At 36.6% G+C, this 23,448-nt stretch overlaps 1 protein-coding gene across 1 annotated transcript; it reads right to left on the reverse strand.

The window, feature by feature from the left end:
- Positions 1 to 562: 562 nt before the first annotated feature.
- On the reverse strand, positions 563 to 19,240 carry LOC121417232 (glucoside xylosyltransferase 1-like). Its single transcript, XM_041610861.1, has 9 exons — positions 18,634 to 19,240; positions 15,767 to 16,047; positions 13,445 to 13,554; positions 11,368 to 11,509; positions 7,669 to 7,803; positions 5,748 to 5,899; positions 4,483 to 4,673; positions 3,511 to 3,683; positions 563 to 2,068 (listed from the first exon to the last, which is right to left on the reverse strand). Exons 1-9 carry the CDS (start codon positions 19,094 to 19,096, stop codon positions 1,901 to 1,903), a joined length of 1,815 nt encoding a protein of 604 aa, XP_041466795.1. The 5' UTR covers positions 19,097 to 19,240; the 3' UTR covers positions 563 to 1,900.
- Between the last annotated feature and the right edge of the window lie 4,208 nt (positions 19,241 to 23,448).

The following is a 23,448-nucleotide window of genomic DNA, read 5'->3' on the forward strand; positions in this document are numbered from 1 at the left end:
ACAGATGTACAAGCTTTTTCTTGGGGGACAATAACTTAATTAAGGCAACTATTATAAGTAGTTTATAACACAAATGCACATCTATAGGCTTAAGGATCTGGGCCCTGTCTCACAAAGAGTTACGATAGATCGGATCAATCGTAACAGGAAATTTGAACAATGTCCTTTGTAAACAAAGAGAAGCACAGTGAATTTTCAAGAAAACAATGAATGCATGAATATACATCCTAGTTAGAAAATAGTTTGAACAAACATGCATTTTATTTGTTGACGTTGCTGGCCATCCATATTTTAAATAAAGGTATCCTAGAGCAAAATGGAATAATGGATTGATCCGATCAATCGTAACTCTTGGAAATTGAGTAATGGAAATCCACGTGTCATTTTTTTTATACAAAAAATGTGCACAATGTCCTTTGAATGCTAAGAGAAGCGCAGTGAATTTTCAATAAACAATTTAATGCATGAATACACACCATAGCTAGAAAATATTTTGAACATGCATGCATAATAGATGTTGATGTTGCTGGCCGTCCATAGTTACGATTGATCAGATCAATCGTAACTCTTTGTAAGAAGGGGCTCAGGACTCTGGTCGTACAATCATGTTGCATGCTACACAGACTACTGGTGCCTTTTAGGCCCAGTTTCTATTGAGATGACTTTTCACATTGCTACAGACTTCTCCACTGAGTTGCATATCATCCCATAACAGAAACATGTATTGAACTGTACAAGGAGCTTCTCAACAATCACGTTTCATCGATTTCAACAAACAATTTGTGTTCATGAATAAACAGGCAGACCATGTTTCATGTAACTTTACCATACTATCTGTATTAATGAATATTCATGCAGTCCATGTCTCATTGCTATTCAGCACACAATCTGTGTTCATGATATTCAAACATTCATGAAGGCTGTTTCATTGATGTTAACCATACAATTTGCGTTCATGAATATTCATTCATGCAAACCATATTTCATGGACATCACCTTACAATTTGCGTTCATGAATATTTATGAAGACCATATTCTTCATTGATTTCATGTCTTTATGAACTTTCATGCAGTACCCGTTTCATTGATTTCACCACCCAATTTGAGTTCATGAATATTCAGACATTCATGTAGGCTGCTTCATTGATTTTAACCACACGAATTGTGTTCATGAATATTCATGCAATTTCAACGATCTATGTTCATGAATAATCATGTACACCATGTTTCATTGATTTCACCACCCAATTTGTGTTCATGAATAATTCAAACATTCATGTAGGCTGCTTCATTGATTTCAACCACACGATTTGTGTTCATGAATATTCATGCAGATTACAATTATTGTCCTAATCCAAAATCATAACATCACTTCAAATTCAATAATCTCAGCCTATCTGTGTTACCTTGAACAATGCTATAACTTCTCTCGCAGACATTCGCCTCATGTGTGGCATAGGACCATCACTCTTACTGCACTGTGTATGTTAGGATTGTTATCCAGATGGCTTCCAAATACATGCCAGATGCGGAGGGGGGGGGGGGTGGAGTTGGGTGCTCCACATAAAATTGTGACACAAAAAAGAGAAAAGGGAAGATCCCCAAAGACCTTCAATTGGAATTGATGACCCCTTTTTTACGCTTATCAACTTTGGGGACAATATGCATCCCCTTCGGAAAATCCGGAATCTCCACCTAAAAACCTCCAGGTGAAAGGCCACCATGTCAATGCGGTGACTTCCTGCATACACTGGTGACTCACATGTTCAAATAGTAGGCTCATTAATACAGAAGTTTAGATTGGAACAACCCAATCCGATCGCCTACTCACCGTAGAAGTGACTGTTATACAGACTACCAACACAACACTGCAGTCTTTCACCTGCACGCGTAGGCTTTATCAAACAGGTGTTTTGATAGGAATAACCTTGTTTACATATTTTTTTAGCGTTGAAGTGACTGGTAATAAGACTGCTTGTGCACAATAATTTTTAGCCAGGCTGGGCTGGTTCAGCTGCTGAGTGAGAGGCTGGATTAAACCCATTTCCAGGTCAGCTCCAAAGGTATACTGAGGAATAAAACAAAGTTTCATAATAAAAAACAGAAATGATAATAATCACAGTTCATGCAATGCTGGGCAGAGCCACCCAGCAAGGCAAATTACGATCTTGGGTTAAACTTGGATGCGTCGCACGGCAAAAAACTTTCTGAAAAATAGGGCTAGAATTTGTTGAATAATTTGTCGGCGGTCATCAGAACCAATGTATAAATATTTCAGAGAAAAATTGATTTCAAAGATTACTGTAATTTTTATACTGTTTCCCTGCCTTACAACATATTCATTGCGAGAAAAATACATGGTTGGAAAGACAAAAAAAAAAATTCTTGACATTGGTATCTTTATTTTTACACAAAACAAAGGATCAGAGAAAATATCGCGTAACAGGTGCACGCTTGTAGTTTCGGTTTGAGCAGTTTAGATTTCCCCTGGACAAATACGCCATAGGCCATACAACAACCCTGACCGCGATTTAAATGTGCATGGTCGTCAAAACCTATCGCTTTGTCACTTGCAAAGTCAATGAAGTGCCGATACTACGGTTTGACTGACCGCGCATTTTCATATTAAATGCGCGCAGCTGTTGTTTGCTTTGCTACAGTACATGCGCATTTTATCCATAATTTGCATGGCATCGCAGTGAAAATCCTCATAAATCTCAGAAATAAATTCCTGCCTAGAAACTTAGATATGAATATAATAGGACTAGTACTTTCTTATTTCACTGAATAGCCACACTTCACAGCTTCGCCTCTACACAACATACCCAACATTAAATTTGTCCTAGCTACACCAATAATAATAATATAGATATGATTGTATTTGTTTAGGTACAGCTAAACCCTACTATAAGCTGAAATTAATTGATTTTAGCATAAGTATGCTTCAAAAGGGTTCTGCTATACATCTGGCAAAAAATAAAGAAATACATAAGATATTCATAAAACAATAATATACATATTACATCCCATACTGTAATGCCAATTTTGATTGATTGATTGATTTTATTGTATATATCTGCATTCAAGATAAATATGCAACATAACACCTACAAAGGTGATACATTTGAACTTTACAAAACAAACAAAAGTCATAATAAAGCAATGAAAAATAAATAACAAGCATTATTCAATTGAAAGAAAATATCAGTTTAAGCAAATGCAGGAGACTGCCATCGTGAGCGGCGTACACAACGATTGCGCGAGCGGCGGCTGAGATTACGGGGGGGGGGGGGGGGGGGAGTTGATTCAACCATGAAAATTGGCATGATGATAGTGTAGGTTGTAATCTGTATTTTTCTTATATACTTCTTTGTCTTTTGACCTCTTGTTTTTCTTCTCATAATTTATAGCAGAACCTTTTTGAAGCATAATCATGATAAAATTATTCAATTTCAGCTGATGACAGTAAAAATAACCATATTTTGAATAAGGTGTGAGAACTCAACTTACATCTCTAAAAGACTCATAGATAGCTCTGAATGCGGGCTGCTTTTCGTTATGATAGACGCCTCGGTTGCCGTGTATAACGGCTATCCCGTGCTCGTCTGTCCTGCGGCAGTTGTTAGAGTACATACAGTGGTCTGGTCGATAGTTCCATTCGCATGTATACGGGAACAGCCCCTCTGTACAAAGGTTGTGGTTTACCATTACATGATCGCTGGTCAGCATATATATATATATATATATCTACATATGATTGACCAGCAACAAAAGCTAACAGGGTCAACCTACAAACAGTAGTCTGACCGATTGTTAAATATTATTAACAGTCAAAATATTGTTACTTCATCAACTGGGCAGGAAACATATGTAGTATTAATAACACCTTGAGAGACAGTGGGTTCCATTTCAAAATATGGTCTTTTCCGTTTCTGAAAATCTGTAATCTGTGTTTCAACTTGATCTAAAAATGGAAATTAAGTTTTGTCAATGTACACAGCAAAATCCTGAGTACCGTTTTGCAAAGGTGAATTCCATGTAGTTTTACATGATAAGTATAAGAACCAAACAAAAACGATTTTATTTACTGGTAAAACGGAAAATCACTGTCCCTACGCCTTCTACTCATTCGATTGTCCATGGAACAAAACGTTTATTAGATATTGGTCTACCCATGCCATTGTCAGTTTATATTAGGGATGATTTTTAGAATGATTTTACAATGCCCCCCTTAGCATTGAATATATCTTTACTATATCCTGACCAGACATGGAATAGTTTCAATATCGCCCTCTTACTCACGTGGGTAGTCATGGAAGACAATGTTGATAAGATCTTGGTTTCCCCACGTTATTTTGAGTTTACATTAGGGACTTTTACTATGAATTTTACTATGCACCCCACCCCCCCCCCAGCACTGAAAATATATTTACTGTATCCCGACTAGACATGGAATAGATTAAATATCGCCCTCTTACTCACGTGGATAGTCATGGAAGACAATGTTGATAAGATCTTGGTCTCCCCACGTGATTTTGAGTTTATATTCATGATAGATAGGAACAATCTTCTTAGTCCAACCAAACTCTCTCATTCTGGTAAGGTTCATCAGCATCACACCAGAGTTCATTCCCGTTTCTCCGTAGTACGGATGCCTTGCAAAACGGTTGTACCTGTAAAAGATTCAAAAACACAGATAGTGACAATTTGTTTGGAAGGACTACCAGTCTATGAGGAACAAAGACATGTATTTACAACTGCTACTATCACCATAATGTCTTCTACTACTACAAAGATACCGGTACTGGGGAAGGACACCCAACAGCGTTGAGTAAGTAAATCTTTTCATATCGGCACGCGACTGTGTATATGGGGAAATGAGAGAGGGGAGTTTGGAGAGGGCTCAAGGGTGGCACATGGGAATAATTCCAAGTTTTATTACCAAGAAGCCTCTGAAATATATTCATCTCAAATTTACGGGGGGAAATTTTTAAAATGTTAAAATCGACTATTCCTACACCCCTTCCCCATTTCTCTCATATGTTATGTACACAAGCATCTTGCGATACGCAAAGTTAAAAAAGGTTGCTACTCAACGCTGAAGGATGCTCTTCCCGAGCGTTTCATTACGCGGTCTATGTACTGTCCGATCTTCCCCTTGTAGTATATTCGACTACTACTACGACTACTAACATACTACTTAGGTATGTCAAAAATTTTCAGCTTGTGATTTGCATTGGCATTTGATTGTTGAAATATGTATCGTCTCCATAACTAACTGCAAACAGTCCTCAACAGGTCGCTTTTCGATCAGACCAAAACGTATATTAACAAATTCTGCTCACACTTCACGCTTGCAGTAATCATTAAGTTGCATACACGTCTTGTTCAAGATCACAAAAATTGCCCAAAAAATTTTAGCTTGTGATGCGAGCTATTTAAATTTTTTTTTTAACTATTTAAATAAGGCTTATGAGATTATTATACATTTATGTTGTCTTATCGAAATAAAGCTAAGAAGTTACTAACAGGATTACCCATTCAAAGAAGCAAACAAAAATCAACTTCCAATGGCTGATCAGGGAAAATATCCATGGGTGAAACTTTGTTTTGGGCCCCCCTATATGCGAAAGCTGGATTCGCCCCTGCACCACTTAGTACTACTAAAGACTATGGCTACTGCTACTACTACTACCACCACCACAATTACTACTGCTATGAAAGTGCAATTTCCTATTACTACGTACCATCCAATATTCTTGACCTCGTGCTCGGGAGTCATGGCTGCCATCTGTGTAGAATTGAATTGCTTGAAGAAACTATAAATCTCCTCTATCGGACGAATAAACAGGATATCTGTATCCACGTAGAGCAAGGAATCAACATGGGGTAGGAGATCCTATAGATGATACAAAGGTCAAGGTACAAGTAATATTGTAGTGCTAGGTGATATTTCAACATTATGAAAATATCACCACTTTCAAATGATCAAATGGTGCTATTACAGTGCTAATTTTTTAAATATTCTGACCACCTGTGATTTCCTTAAACTCCTTCAATAAAAAGAAGTTATCATAATTTGACATGATTCAAAATCAAAACACATATAAATACAAAAGAAAAAGAAGTCATTTGTGGATTGTTTAACGTTTCTGGAAATCAAATAAAAATTGTAAAGGCCACTGCCCACCTTACGACTGGTATACGATCCAATTTTGGAAGAAATCAAATTTCGCTCATTTTCTGACAAAGTGAGTGGAAAGTATCATTTTATTTGAGGTTGAAATTAACTGCAAAAATATCAATATAACAATTTTAGATGATTGCAAACCTTTATTTCAGAGGAAAGCCCAAATCAGTTGCATATCGTAGCCAGTCGTACGAATGATATGACATCATGACTAGATATTAAAATCATTTTTATAATAATAAGGATGATAGCAAAGTCACAAAATTTATGATAGATATTCAAACAATGATTTACAACATTAAGGTGTGCTTTGGCTAAATGTGAAAGAAAGTAATTGTAGCAAACAGTTATTTCATGATAAAGTCTTTAAACTCAAGGTTAAATGCCACCAAAACAATTTTAGATGATTGCACACCTTTATTTTGAGTAAGGCCCAAATCAGTTGAAAATCATAGCCAGTCCTACGATTGCTATGACGTCATTACGACTAGCTATTAAATTCACTTTTATTATAATAACGATGATAGCAGTTACAGATTTGAAAATAGATATTCGTACAATGATTTACAACATTACATGGTAATATATTCCAAGTTTCAATATCAGCTTTAAATTTTACTACACTTTAATTCTAAATTAAGTTGTGGACCAAGGTGTTCTGTGGCCTTAAAGGTAAATGCCAGTTGTGGCAGCGATATTTCAAAATGAGTTTGTACAAAATCCAATGAAATGACCACCAAAGTGTCTGTTTGTATAAATAAAAAAATATGTGCCAAAGGATTCTGGAAAAAATTCATTTGCTGAAAAATTAGCAAATACATGTAAGCACAGGATTCGGGCCAAGCGTCAGGCCGACATTAAGAGCAATTATAATATACTGTCCCATGTGCGCTTACATGTATCTGTGTTGGTGATCTTCAGTGTGAACATTTTTCAGCGTAGATTTCAAGATTTCACAAAGTTCAGTTTATGTAACTGTACCAGATCTAGATCCTCGATGATATTCTGACAATTAAGCCTGGTTTTACAGACTTTCTCATGTCTACTGTAACTACTGGCATTTCTCTTTAAATGTACAAGAAAGTAGTTGCAGCAAACAACTATTTCATGATAAAGTCTTTAAAATCAAGGTTAAATGCCATATTATCACATCTACATGTAGTTCTGGTACATGAAAATAGACTTTAGCTTTGTGAAATCATGAGATATTTGCTGAAAATTAATAATTCTGATGATCACTAACACAAAAAGACATATGTGGGACAGAGTATTAACACTGTTTGGAAAAATATCAGACATTTTATGGAATTCTGTGCTTATTTTGCTAATTTCTCAGCAATTATATATTTTTTCAGAGCCATTTGGCACATATATTTCATTTATACATACAAACACTTTGGTGGTCATTTTATTGGATCCTATTTAAACTTGTCTTGAGATCGTTACCACAACTGGTATTTATCTTTAATTGCACTTACGGGTAGAAAGAGTCGCTGGGTGGCGCACATCTTAAAGACCTTTTTCCACTTCTCGGGGTCTTCTCCGGGTGGAAACGATATCGGGCGGAGATCAAATTGAATCTTGCGACGGTAAACAGCAGGCCATGCCTCCAACTACATGTAGAAGGTATTAAGAATTGAATATTGGAATTGAATGCAAGGAATCACTCCAAAAGCCTCAAGCGGTTCTATGTAATCAATTGGTAAGTGTCTGGGTTGTCGGCTTTGGGAGGGCGGGATTCCATGCATCCACATCCCATCTGGACTAGGGGGGTTGAGTATAAGGGGGTGGGGCTTGGTTCACCCTCACATGAATATCCGATGTATTTGATGCTTCTTTGTGTCTTGTTTCTGCCGTATGTGACCGAGCACGCGAACAAAGTCATCGCCAACAAGCGGTCCTTGAGCAGATAAGCGGCCGTTGTAATTCTCTTTCCCCGTTACTTCCCCGGTAAATATATCCACCAAGCGCTTTCAAGCCCATGCCTAACGAGAGCATAACCCATGTCTTGAATTTCAACCTCATTTTCCCTGATCGAGATGGTATAATTTCGCCAAGAAATCCATAAAAATAGCATCTAGTGTCTGTTTGCATGCTTGAGTATCCACCTTAACGGTGCATGGTTCCACAGCGTGTGGCAATTTAGTTTCATGCAATAGATCTGTGTGTTGAGTGCCATGCTGTGGCTTGCTCAAGGAGGCATAGAGGGTATATTTGGATTTATATCCTACATAAATTCAATCATGTACGCTGATTGGTCAAAATAGCATCATGTGATCAAACGTATATCCTGTGACGTCAATGATGGAATAGTCAACTATTCCATCATTGATGTCACAGATCATTGACACAGATCATGCAATTTCTCTGGCACACAGGTCAGCGAGTTGACTATACCGGGCTAGTCCAGTGAAGGGAGCATAGGCACAAATCCGCACTCTGCTGAGCTATGGTTTTGGGAAAAGTAGATCACTTTGCACAGCGCGTTATCTATATAAGTTCAGATTAAGAAAAGATGAACTACGTGTACATAAGTAGATAGAATATTGTTCTACCTTATTAAATGCAGGATATAAAACAAGTATACATGGCCTTTATTTAGAAAGTATAGAGGGAATCATTTATCCTTGGTTGTACTGGCCAAATTACTGTTTTACCCTCGGTGCGATCAGGAAAAATAGTAATGCCAGTCCAACCTCAGAAAATAATTCCGACTATACTTACTCAAAGCCTGGTATATTCATATAATATTCACATATATTCTTTCCTGTTTCTGATGTACATCTTTATTTGTGATGCACTGTTTCTGTTCAAGTTATCAAGAGTCTTACAAGAATTTTCATGTTTATTTTTGCAAATTATACGACAATAAATGAAATGAATTGATCTGTGGGAATGATCAGATGACAGCCACACCAATCAGCTGGGTCAACTAATATTAAGCTAAATTTTCACTTTCAACATAGATATAAACAAGATAAAGGATGTTCGTTTGAGTTAAAGCCCACTGCACACTATGCGATGCGATTGCAGTAATACCTCTGTCACAGATTTGCTCTACGGCGGCCGTACGGCGAGTCGAAAACAGCCGTTTTCTTAATTTTAATTCAAACCACCTACATGTAGCTGGTACACAAAAGTTAAAACGGCTGTTTTCGACTCGATGTATACGGCCGCCGTAGAGCAAATGTGACCGAGGTATAAGATCCAATTGAAGCAAGTTGCCAGTCCCATCTCGTTGCAATCGCATCGCAGGCCAGCGCACACATTGCAACGGCCCTGCAGCGTGCTTCATCTCATGGTGCCTCTTCTTTTGTATGTATGCTATCTATGCAGCAGAAGCGCAGCAAATTGGCAATGACGTCATCGTCTAGGACAAATCCAATTGGCTGAAATCAGCAAAATCACCAAAAAAATCGCAGAGAGATTTGACACGTTAAATGTCTGAGATTTGGTCTGCGATACTACAGTACTAAAGCAAAGCGGGTCAGAGTTGCAGCACCTTGTACAGAACTGCCAACCTTCTACAACCCAAAAAGTATTCTTGTAAGGAAAAAAGAGTATTTTTGTTAATTTGTTTTAACGTAACAATCACCAGCCTGTTGTAGTGAGATCGGTGAAAAAACATGCGAAATAAATCTACTAGAAAACTTAATAGTTCACCCTTTTAAACATGTGCTTGTAGGCAAGAATTTCCTTGCTCTTTTCATGCAACAAGTTACTGGCCCGACAGTGATTTTTACCAGTCTGGGACTGTTTGACCGGAGCTAGTGTCATGTGCTGTGTATAATACATACTCCATGATCAAAAATTTTGTAAAAAAGTAACAAATCATACAAAAAAACTATTGGTGTATTTATAGCAAAAAGAAGGAACAAGTACTCTAAAAAGGAAACGGTTGGCATGTCTGCTTGTAGGTTGGCAGACACTCTGGTCCGTATTCTGAAGTCGGGTTTAAATTAAATTCAGGTTTAAAGTTGTGGTTTAAGTATGGATGGCCAACTGTTGCATAAATCACTAACAGTAGAGATATCATATTTCAGGTCATTCGGCTCTTAAATCATTCATAATTATCTAGGAAGTATACATAGATGATTGTCTTCGCCATCGATGAATCAGGAAAGAGCACAGTAAACATAAGAACCATAAGAAACGTACAACCTAATAAAAATTTGGATACTTTTGGCTTCCCATACTTAAACCTAGACCTTCATTTTTGAGGAGCGCGATCACGCCGGCACTCCTATAGCGCTCCTAAAAAAAATAAGGAGAGCAAAAAATCACGCTCCTTGAAAAAAAAAAATCCTAAAATTTCACATTTTACATCTTTAAATCCATGCACTGGCCATCTGTTTTCCATAATTCCTTGAAATTATTTTGATTTAGTTGAAAACTATCAGAAAAATGAAGAATATTCACCTCTTTCCTGACTCTGATTTGATTTTAAACTCAGTATATATTGCAGTCCCATATGTAGATTTCATGGCAACACCATGGAAGTCTCCATGTGGGACTACAACATTTACCGAAAGTTCAAATCAGAGTCGGGCAAGAGGTGAATATTCTTCATTTTTCTGATAGTTTTTAACTAAATCAAAATAATTGCAAGGAAATATGGATAATAGATGGCCATTTCATGGATTTAAAGATGTAAAATGTGAAATTTTAGCATTTTTTTTTGGCTTTGCAGGAGCGTGATATTTTGTAAACGTATTGACCCAGGCCTAGTTTCACCACAGATTAATTACTTGCTACACAGATATTGCATATACGATGTTAAGAAAAATCTACAATTTATCATACATGTATTGTATTGATTTGATCTGAGTTCCTCAAGGAGAGCGATTCTGAGGAGCTCAATTGAGCTCCTCAAAAAAGGTAAGGAGAGCGATTTATTGAGCTCCACAAAATTCTTAACATGAAGGACTCTAAACCACAACTTTAAACCTGAGTTTAAATTAAACACGACTTCAGAATACGGGCCATTTTGATGCAATCGGATCTGGGCGGAATCGTGTCGCATAGTGTGCGCTGGGCTAACAATCATGAGACCTGTGGGAAGAGTTTAGAACAAGGGATTTTCAAATTTTTCCTTTAATCTTCCTTCGCTCTTTTGAACAGCTCGGCGATAAAAGCTAACCAAACCCCTGTGCATTTGTTTGTCCCTGGTAGCTTACCCTCTGTGCAATACCGGCCTGTAGATTATCCTCGGCAAAGATATGAAAATACAAGTTTTGTTGAGTGAGAATGGTCGCCGTCTTCAACATCACGACCGTTTCATCCGTCCTGTCCCCACAGCATACCACGGACAGATTGATTCTGAAAATAATGGATGAATATAATGATAAACCATGACGCCGATGATAATAATAATAAAAAAAAAGAATATAATAGTAATAATAATAACATAGGTATATTTACCAAGGGAAGCCACTTCAGTTCTGAAAACTGTTCTCCCAACGAGCCCTGCTATTATTATTACCCTGGCTTTTTTAATAGCTGGGCTGCCTTGGTGCTCAAGCATTCAAGGAATTTCTTCCTACCTGGTAGCCATTCACCTCACCTGGGTAGAGTGCAGCACAATGTGGATGAATTTCTTGCTGAAGGAAATTACGCTGTTTCAAAGTCAGAAGACTAATCCACTGGGCCACACCACTCCACAGAATAATACTAATGATGATGATGATAATATTAACAATAATAATGGTATATTTACACAGAGTAGCCACTTAACCCTAAATCTCCCAGAGTATTTTGATTCTTGTCATTTCGGGGGGGGGGGGGGAGATCTCAGCCGCGGATTGCGCGATCACAACGAACATTTGCATGATAGAGAATGACGTAATCTACGCAGTTGCATTGGTAAATTTCACTGAATTCATGTATATTTATTTTATATGAATATGCTAATTTATTCATGAAAACACAGTTTTTGCTCTGATTCATTAAATAAAGCTCTTAGAATGCTATTTTTTGCTGAAAATATTCTTTATAGCATCCTATCAATTGTGAATGAAAAAATTGTGGTACCAAGACCGATTTCTTATTGTTTTTTTATTTCTTAAGTATTTCTTTGTTTTTTTTAACTTTTTGTTTTTTATTGTTTTGTCGATGAAAATCGTTCCAGAGTTAATTCTGATCATAAACAAGGCAAAATTAATTAAGTTTAATCAGTAAAAGTAGAAATAATGATACATTCATGAATTTTGGCTAAATACGCAATTTGCATTGGATTTGTACATGAAATCATGTTTATGTGCAATTTTTGGTCTGCCATGCACTTACATAATGTTGCTTAATGTCGTAACCGCATAACCAGGCATCACATATTTGGTCTCAAATTTGGTGCGAGACTTGAAAGTAAAAAGTCAGCGAGCGGCGAGGTCAAAAAATTCTATGCAGCAGATATATAACGAAAACTGTAGAGGGGGAGGGCCATTATGCCCCCCCCCCCCCCCCGGAGAATTAGGGTTAAGGAACCAAAAATGGTTCTCAGCTGGCCCTGCTGTTTCTATTAATCCTTTATGAAATTTGAAACTTCAAAAAGGCACTTAGATTGGCATGCATTCTAAACTTGTCTAAGATCACATTAAAACATTATTTTACTTCAACTCACAGGTAGAAGCGCATAGGGACGCATTTGGCAGTGATATACGCTATGTATAAGCATGTTGGTATTATTATTATTATTAGTGGTACTCTCACTTCTCTTTTTGATTAATAAATTATGCAAACCCATTAATTATTAATGTCATGTTGAAACAATATAAATATAGAGAGAGAGAAAAAAAAAACAATGATAAGGCTCTTTGTATTCTAAGTATTATATCCCTTGGCTTTTAATAAATCCATTATTATGTAAGTGGAGCGTTGTGGCCCAGTGGATTAGTCTCCGGACTCTGACACAGAGGGTCGTGGGTTCGAATCCCAACCATGGCGTAATTTCCTTCAGCAAGAAATTGATCCACAATGTGCTGCACTCAACCCAGGTGAGGTAACTGGGTACCTGGCAGGAATTTATTCCTTGAAACGCAGCACGCGTAACAGCTGCACTGCTAAAGCCAGGGTAATTATGCTGCATATACTGTAGAGCGCTTAGAGACTTCTGACAAAGTAAGTATTAAGCGCTATATAAGCAAGTATAAGTCTCAGGCATATCGAACCTCTATCATTCATGTTTATATAGTAATTCTTTCCCCTCATGAACAAAAGTATGCTAATTAATGCCCTTGAAAGTCTGGGAAAATATCCTACACAGAATCGGGTCCTGGCTGCTTCCCAGAATCCACTGCCTGGTTGACTTCCTGTTTATGCTGTGATGCATGCTGGGACTGTTCTTGCTTCAGTTTTTCCATCAATGCCATCTACATGTAAACATGGGGGGGGGGAGAAAAGGGAATAAATTGAAGAGTATTCAAGAATGAAACCTTAGTAAGAAGTTAGCTTGTATGAAAACTAATAAAACCCAAGATAAATGAAATTTGAGGACAATTCAACAATTGGACTATCAATAATGAAGCTTGTACAAGAGTTTGTCCGTTAAAACAGAGGTCCGTAAAACTGGAGCTTAACAAAGATCATACAGCATTTATCTATGATTGATTGAATTGACTTCAATGTAAAATCAATCATAAAAAAAATCGCTAACCTTTATGTTACAGGACCCTGTTAATAAAAAAAATCCTTTTATTTTCTGCTTCATGGGGTATTCATAATATAAAAACTGATTTACCATGAAACCTGTAGAAATTATAAACAGGTTTCATGGTAAATCAGTTTACTATTTGAGAGAAAATTTTATAAAACATGCCATATACAGATTGCTAAGGGATGTGTAATTGAATTGTTTGCAGTTGTGTAAGGACAAAAAATAAACTTTGATAGCTGGATAGATCTTTAACGTCACCATCTGAAAGACATGACCACTAGGGTTTGAACCTTGAATGAATCACTTGCATCAATTTGAGCATTACTTCCCCACATACATGTAGCTTGGATGACAGTGTATACCACAATGGTTACCACATGTTTGGCTACTGCAACAATTGCTCCGGGCTTTTCATCTAAGATGTAGGGAAAAAGTTCTGGGTTGCAAGAACTGGGTTGCAATAAAGGGTTTAATGTCAGCTTTAAGGAAGGGTAAAGTGTTAAATCCAGGGTTTGATCAGTGTGTGGAATTTACAGCGGAGCTACTGTCATGGAACTGCCACAATAGCCCAGGAAAGAAACAAAAGGGCAATTCCATAAAAAAAATATGCATGTCCGACCCCCTACATATGGGACCTTCATGAAATGTTCTGTCTCTGATTTCTTGTTCTTTTTCAGTTCATGAATTGAAGTAAAACTTGTGAACAAATGGGGCTCGGATGTACAAAAAGGTTGATCACTTGATGGAATTGCCCAAAAGCATTCTCAATTTCCAGGTTTCAGTGGGAAAATACAAATCAGTGTCCTGTCTTACAAAGGATGATTGATCTGATCATTTTTTTTTTGCTTGTACTGTGATTTAAATTCTTTTACTCCTTTGTTATTGTATACTGTACATATCGTCGGCCTTATGCCAAAAGGGCCTTAACCCGATTTTAGGGGTTCTGAATATTTTATAATAAATTTAACACATTTCATGTAAAACTTGATAACTTAACACGTTTATCGAAATTGGCTTAAAAAGCAAAAAAACGACCACAAACTTTTGATTATTAGAGAGGCCAAAACCTTTATAAACGCCATTATCTCGGAATGGCCAAAAGCAGTTAAGGCCCTTTTGGCATAAGGCCGACGATATGTTTGTATGTTTTTAAAGGACGTTACATAAATGAAAGATTCTTTATTAAAAAAAAAACCTCAAGTATGAAAATACATCAATACAGGGTGCTTCATAAGCACTTGCCCGATTGCCTGGGCAAGTAAAAGTTTGAGTCAGGCAAGTGTTTTGAATTAAAGACCAATACTACTTGCCCAAAATGGGAAAGCAACACTCACACAGTAGGAAACAAAATTCTCCCAGTAGAATGACCAAAATCAGGGTCAATATGATATGATTTTGAACCTAATTTTGGTCATGGCAGGTAAGATAAAATCACTTAGGAAAAAGAAATGAATTAAAACAGGTAGATCAGTTCATGTCAAAAGAGAGAAAAAGGTTAATGGATGATAAAACCGCAAAACTGTCTTTTGAAGAGGTAAAACTGTTTTTTTTCAAGGAATTTTGAGGGGCAAGTGAAATACATTTTTGGGCAAGTATATCAAAACTTTTTAAAAATGTACTAGCCAACTAGGCAAGCGCTTCTAAAAAGTTCTGTAGCACCCTGCAATATCCTAATTTTTAAAACTTCTCACTTGGAGAGTTTTAAATGGCATGGCACCAACTTATACATTGTCATGACTTATGAAGGTGTACACCTCGGGCTCTTTTCAAAGAGGACTTGCAACTGTTGTAACTTTGCCATTATGGCAACTACCATGGCAACAGGGCTCAGCAGTCAATCATAATCAAGGTTACCATGGTATTTGCCATAATGGGAAAGTTACAACAGTTGTAGAAGTTAGGATCACCCTTGAATTTGATTATTGTACCTGTTTTTGTTTTGCTGCTTCTAGTCGGGCTTGGTTGATCTTCGCGGTTTCTTGGCCTGGGCGGGGCTGATCGATGTCCTGGGGGCGGGGCTTGTCATTTATCCCTGGGGGTTGGGCTGGTTGGGCTTGTTTTTGTGCAGGTGGTTGGGCTGGTTGAGCAGGGGGTTCAGGCGCTTGTTGGCGGTGGAGTTGGCCATTTCCTGGGGGCTGTGGCAGTTGCACGGGGGGTTCAGGGACTTTTTCTTTGATGGGGACTCCATGGGGGAGGTTTTGCCTTTCACCTGTAGTAAATCAAATAAAAGAAAAATATGAATACAAATTACAATACATGTACATGTAATTCTAATCAATTGGATATTCAATCAATGCTTTTTCCAAGTTGGTACTTTTGTAGACCTACTGCCCACTGGGGTAAGAGTTCCATATGCACCCCCCCCCCCATTAAAATTGAAAATAAAAACATGGAGAAGGTCCGGAATATCTGGCCCTAATATAGAACATACATGTATATGGGAGAGTGGAAATACATACCAAAATATGGCTTTATTCCGTCAAATTTCGAGCAGGATCTAGTGCGTGTAATTGTCCATATTTGTAGACATCAGTTTATTTAGTCAGTAAAGGGTCTGTGAGTCAAGACTAGTCGAACTATCGACTAATAATTGTTAAAGGGGAAGTTCACCCTGACAAAAAGTTTATTGTAAAAATAGCAGAAAAAATAATTAAAAATATTGCCGAAGGTTTGAGAAAAATTCATCAAATAATTAAAATAATTATTAGAATTTCAATTATTTGATTTGTGACGTCATATGCGAGCAGCATTCCTACATAGCGAATGGTAAAAAATCAATGAAATGTCATTTTCTCAGAAAATTAAAAATGGTTTTCACTGTAACTTAAGATATCAATAGACAAATCATTTCACACCCGATCATGAAAAGAAAACAAAATTAAGTCATCAGGAACCATACAAAATTTGAAATTCATACATTTTTATATTATATAACACATGGGGCAGCTGCTCGTTTATGACGTCACAAATCCAAAATTTTGAACTCTAATAACTTTCTTACTCTTTAACGGATTTTCCTCAAACATTCACCAATATTTTTTACTGTTTTTTTCTGCTATTTTTACAACAAAGTTTTCTTCAGGGTGAACTTCCCCTTTAAAATACCCCTTCCAGTATCAGCTCTTCTCGCTAGCAGAGCGGGGAAGGTCTTGACTGCAGATAAATCAAGGTGAGTTCGAGTCCCAACTAAGGTAAGCAACAGAACTGGTAGACAGGAATAACTGTTGTTCCTGGGGAATTATTCAACAATTTCTGACATTTTACTATAATCATCGGGAGTGAGACAATGCAGTTCAGCAGAACAACCAAAATACAGAGACTAAAGCTTTTGGTCTACAGAACTGGAAGCCTGACTGCAGGGATCCACAGAACTCTTCCAGAATCTTGGGTAAAGGCACTCATTCAATGAACAAGGTTATAATATAACCTTGTTCTCAGTTATATCTCCATGTGTGACAAAATAAGGGTGGCAATGTTTGGCTTATTTTCTTTTTCTTTGGGGCAAATGCTTGATTTTTTTACACTGACAGTTTCCATTAGACCTGTTAATTCATACTGCTTGGCTCTTATTTAAATTTGATTCTTTATATCATTTTTTCTTAATTAAAAATAGAGATCAAAAAATGAAAATTTTCCTTGCCATATTACTTTCCACCAATAGAGGGCATACACAAAAATATGCCCAAAATTCAAGTTTTTGAGCGCTCTGGTGAATACAAAAATTATTTCCACATTACAAGTGATAAATAAATTAAAACTGTATGAAAATTAGTAATTTTGGTCACAAAAGTGATATTTTAATGATTTTTTAGAGTGTGTGCTCTATACAGCATTGGCATACCATAGTCCTACCTGTAGATTCTCCACAGGCCAGATGGTAGCAGTGAACAAGTGGGTAAAGGCACTTGTTAACTGCTACCATCCTGTCTGTGGAGAATCTAGGACTATGGCATGCCAATGCTGTATTGAGCACACACTTTAAAAAATCATTAAATATCACTTATGTGACCAAAATAATCAATAATTCCATACAGTTGCAATTCAATTTTCATTAGTAACATAGAATAATTTTTGTATTGACCAGAGCGCTCAAAAACTTGAATTTTTGGCATATTTTTCTGTACGCCCTCTATTGGTGGAAAGTAATATGGCAAGAGAATATTCATTTTTCAAGCTCTATTTTTAATAAAGAAAAAATAATTTGAAGAATCAAATTTACTTCAGAGCCAAGTTATAAAGCTGTAATGGAAACTGACAGTGTAAAGAAATCAAGCATTTTTCCAAAAGAAAAGAAAAGTTATTGTCAACATTAATTTGCCACACATAGAGATGTAACTGAGAACAAGGTAATATCATAACCTTGTTCACTGAATGAGTGGGTAAAGGTAGGGTAAAAAAATGATAGAAAAATCTGAAGTGAATGAATTAGAAGTCTCAACAATCTTTTGTTATTTTTGGTGGGGGGGGGGGCAAGATGGAAATTGTGTGAAGCATAGTGTGAAGGATATGATAGACAAAAGTAAGAGATTCTTTTAATAACTCTGCAGACATAAATGGTAATTTCTGCACTTGAATAAATAAAATATACAATTTAGAAAATAAAATCTTCATTTTTTTCAATGTTTTGTCACATATATATTGACTAGTCTCTACAAATAAATGTATATATAACCATGTGCCTTTTCTCCTCTGACTTAATGAGGATGTATTTTTCAACAATCTATGATTCCATCATCAGCATGATTTGCTCTCACTCTCAGATAGTAATGAAATGAAGACTGCACTGTGAACTTACCATCTGGCTTCGCCTTCGGTCCCTGTGGTTTCAAACTAATCGGGTCCGGGAAAACCTTTCTCACTTTCCTTGGTGCTGGCGGCGGGACTTTTTCCTCCACTTTGTCATCTATCCTGTGTTTCTTTCCTTGTCCTTTATCGCTCATGTCATTTTTCATGATTTCATCTTCAATAACTCGATGCATTCGATGCTTCTTTACGTCTTGTTTCTGCCGTACATGGCCGGGCACGCGAACAAAGTCATCGCCAACAAGCGGTCCTTGAGCAGACAAGCGGCCGTTGTAATCTCCTTCCCCGTCACTCCCCCGGTAAAAATATCCACCAAGCGCTACCAAGCCAACGCTTAACGAGAGCATAACAAGCGTCTTGAATTTTAACCTCATTTTCCCCGATCGAGATGGTATAATTTCGCCAAGAATTACGTATGAAAATGGCGTAAATAGTGTTAGTTGATGTACAAGCATTGGTGTTGTTGGCAGCTACTTCTCAGGCTGAAAAAACAAGTACAGGAAAATGTGAATAGATTCACGGGCCGGTGATCAGCGTCAATTCAACTTGTTGGTGTGATTGTTTATGCAAAATCAACGTTCTCATTGATGGAAATTCTCGAACTGCATATGACCTGCACTCGGGATAGCGCGTGGCCGGCGAACAGCATGCATTCGAGAGGTTTGTGGGAACGGGCTTTCGTTAACTGCTAAATTCCCATTCGACACGTGTAAATTGCCACTCCCACGCTCCGATCCCCTAAACGATCCAGAACAAAAATACACACCCGCCTCCATTTCAATCAGCAGATATATGTGGACACACTTGTCGGTTTTCATTTCTTCTCTTCATGATGAACAGAAAAATATTCCCTAATAACCCTTCTTCAGTCCTGGGTTGTTTTCTACATCCATACAAATTCACCCTTACTCCAGAACATTGGCGGCCGGAAGCCAACACATTTTGGGGGCGCCAAATTTTTTGACAAGCACAAAAAAATGGTTTTCAACCAAAAACTTTAGGGGACGCAGGAAAAAAAATTGACAAGCAACAAAAAAAATAAAGTTATCAACGAAAAATTTAGGGGGCATAGTCCCCCTGCTTCCACCGCCTATGTGCTCCACTGGAAAAATAATAATTGCATGCATATCAGAACAGTCCAACATGTTTGAGATTATAATCAATAAATTTTGAATTTGAATTTGAGTTATTATGCAGGCCCCCCCCCCTCCTCAGTGTTATTTAGGGTACGCCTATGGGTCATTCTCAAAAAAATGTTACAATTCACAAAAAACGTGTCTCGACTATCTTATGCCAGCTAGCTTCACAACCCTGAACATTTTCTACAAAAATATTATCAACAAAATGACAATAATAGACTAGCTCCACAAACCATGCGACCAGTGACTAGTAAAGCTACACAGGCCTTTTATTTTTGCTTTTTGTTAGAATATACACTGTCTCGGGTCAGTTTTTTATTATACTATCATTCTCTTTTATATGTACTCTATATTTCTTACCTACATCAATGTCTGGTGAGGGCAGCATGGTGTATGCGTCTGACAAACTGGGCTTATCCTAGTATTTGATGATCACTTTGTGATTAATTTCACTTTTAACTTTGTCCTCAGTTTATTTTAACCTCCGTAAAGAATACTGCCACAAGTTTTTTCTCCCTTTCAAACTGAATGATATTGTATGATAATGTGTCTGCAAGTAGATAGTGATATTCATTAATAAATAATTGATAGGGAAGTATCATATGTGTTTCCTGTATTACATGAAAATAAAGGACTATTCCTAAAAAATGAAATATATGACTAAACAGGTTTAACATCCGTAACGCACCTTAAGAAAATATGCATTTTGGCAGTTCTGTTAAGGATTCAGTATTATATAGGATAAGAGATACCTTTCATAATAAATACAGTTTTCAAAGGTAGGGCTGCTAAATAAGGTCCACGTTGGACCACAAAGCACAAAGACATTAACTTCCGTAACAATTTTTCTTGAATATGCTACAAATTTGTGCTACACTGCATCACTCCGGATCATACAGATATAAATTATATAAGGTACCCTCCACCTACGTACCCATATAAATAATAGCTATTCATCCTTGTAAAATTATTATTGCAGATCTTATTTTCAACATCACTTTGTAAAGAGGGAAAATTGCCAGCGAAAACAATTTCCCGAGAATTATATACGATATTTAATGCTTTTGGAATTTTAAATAATTCATACTACAAATTTTGAATATTGGAATCTTCTTTAGAACTTAAAATTTCCAAATTTCTTTGCTTTAGAAAGTGCATTAACTTCCGTAACAATACTGTTACGGAAGTTAATAAACTTCTCTGCTGTACTTTGCTGAGATTGATAGTACGATTCTAGTTCCAGAACAGGTGACATGGCTTTGTCTAATGCTGAAGTCGGTATAGAAACGGTGGAGAAAAAAGGGAAGAAGGAGAAACAATTAAGCTTTCATGGACAAGGAAAGAGGAAGGAAAACTATTTGCAATGACTCATGAGGACGGTTATTTCGCCGATCAAAAATGTGAGCGCAAAGCGTGAGCTAAAACTTGTGAATAGTCTATTCTGAAAACTTGACATTCTAAGCATTTTTTTGTAGAAATGATCAGGATGTTATCTGAATAAAGTATTAATGCAAGTACAAAGTGCTAGCTATTTTTTTTTCGTATTCCGACTGAAACCTTGACATTTCAAACACTGTACTAATTACAAGGATTGGTATCTTAATTGATGCGACTATTTTGTATTTTGATCTGAGAACAATAATTTTTTTGACGAGTTGATTTGAGAACAAGATATATATCCAATAAACAATTATTGCACGGGTAAAACGCGCGCTTATTTAGGTTTAGAACCCAAATGGGACATTCTATTAACTGCATGTCTGTAATCATAAAAAGGATGGGTGTCTTGCGAAGGAAATGATAAGCAGCGAGTGCGAAGCGCGAGCTGAAAATATGTCATTCCAATATGAAAACCAGGCATTTTAAGCACACTTCAAAAAAAGAGGATATAAATTGAATAAAAAATAATTTCATGCAAGAGAATGCAAAAGAACAAGTGGGGATTATATGTATGTACACCATCAATCAACTCTTTTAATATTCATGAAGATATGCATAGACCAAACTGTTTCACTAAAATAATGCATATCTTTCATATGGCATAACGCTGTTATTCCTTGTTCGATTTTGATCATATTTACAGTATTTTGTTTGACTGATTATTATCTGTTCAGATCAGATTTTTCAGCCTGGATGACCCCTTTAATGCGCATGATAAAGCGCTGAAATAATTGATATAGGCCTATTGACATGAAAACATGGAAAGGGGTATTTCAAACACTCACGGTTTGTTTGAATTTATTATACGTATTTCGATAATCAAACTTTGGCTATTCATATTTTTTTAGATCACGAACAGGATGCGTAATTGCGTATCTCAATGAAACAAAATAATGAAAACAAATCGCAATTATATCATATAGATTTCATTAATAATTTTTGTATTTGTGAATTTTTAGCCTCTTGTTTCATTCACCTCACTTTATCATTATTCATTTCCCCATGTCCTTTTTTAATACTCTTCAGGGAAAAAGCTGGGGAATTATCTTACTGTCGTGTTGGGGAATGGGATCGGTGATTATTGAAGCGTAATGAAGAAACTTTGCAGAAAGTTATACAGTTCAAATCACAATTTATTTAATTATCAATATTCAGCTACAGTTCGAAGTACATGAAGATTCAGATATAACAGGAGACGATGAATATAATAGTTTCGAAGTATATTAAAGATTAAGATTCGGAGTGAAGTTATTATAATATTCGATGGACGTCTAAGTCTTGAAGTCAGTCAGTCTATCTGGATGAGTGTGGGTCTAGTCTTCTATCGTTGGTGTTCTCTCTTCTTAATAATCAAGAAGTCTTATTTATATCATTTGTTTTGGGGTGTAACTATTAAAGGTGGGAGTGATCTAAACTTATTCTGATTGGTCTACAGGTCACTGTCTATCAAACTTTCTCTGGTACAAGGGGTGTGGTGATGCTCTGTGCAAGTGACTGGGGCTGGAGTGTGAGTCATACTTCTTCCATGAAGTTAGCTGACGTCACTGAGGGTTGGTCTCTTAATGGTCAAGGCTTAGCAGTTAAATGGTATTGGGGGTTTTGGGATTCTTAGATGACATTGGGGGAGTTTGTAAACAAGTGAGGGTGAATGACTGAAAGGATAACAGGAAGTTATATTCATACTACATAACATCCCCTTTCTTTGGAAAATGAGGCTCCTCTCCTCATTTAGGAAAAAAATGTATACAAAATAGATTACAAAGGTTATTTTTAAAAGTGAGTGAAACCAAAATAGTGTATCTCAATTGTCCACTGTACTTTCACTCTCTCTCTCTCACACGTACTATTTATACTAAGAGGATTAAATTCATACTACATCTTAACTAATTTCAACTTAAAGTAAGGGTATAACTAACACATCGAACACATTCACAAAAAAATATTGAAATAAAGTAAATTAATCAACTGATCAACCAATAATGATACTATATACATTAACTCGTGCAGACTTATGCACTTTGAAACAATTAGCAAATATTATTAAATCAATGCTCATTAATTACATAGTACAAACTCCTTCAAATCAAATGAAGAATACATATCAATTTCACTCTAACTATAACACTAAATTAGTTCAAGCAATAACAGTAATAACAAGAAAAAAATTGTATGCTATATAAATCTTAGCATCTGATGAACATGATAATTAGCGGAAAGTTAACAGGTGC

This window comes from Lytechinus variegatus, chromosome 6, assembly GCF_018143015.1.
Source record: "Lytechinus variegatus isolate NC3 chromosome 6, Lvar_3.0, whole genome shotgun sequence".
NCBI lineage: Eukaryota > Metazoa > Echinodermata > Echinoidea > Temnopleuroida > Toxopneustidae > Lytechinus > Lytechinus variegatus.

Excerpts from the sequence above, each read along its gene's own strand:
- LOC121417232 (XM_041610861.1), bottom strand. The coding sequence starts at position 19,096 with ATGCTTGTACATCAACTAACACTATTTACGCCATTTTCATACGTAATT. Across the intron at positions 13,555-15,766 it reads AAGCAGCAAAACAAAAACAG|ATGGCATTGATGGAAAAACT; the intron begins GTACAATAATCA and ends GTTTACATGTAG. Across the intron at positions 7,804-11,367 it reads AGGCCGGTATTGCACAGAGG|TTGGAGGCATGGCCTGCTGT; the intron begins GTAAGCTACCAG and ends TTCTACATGTAG.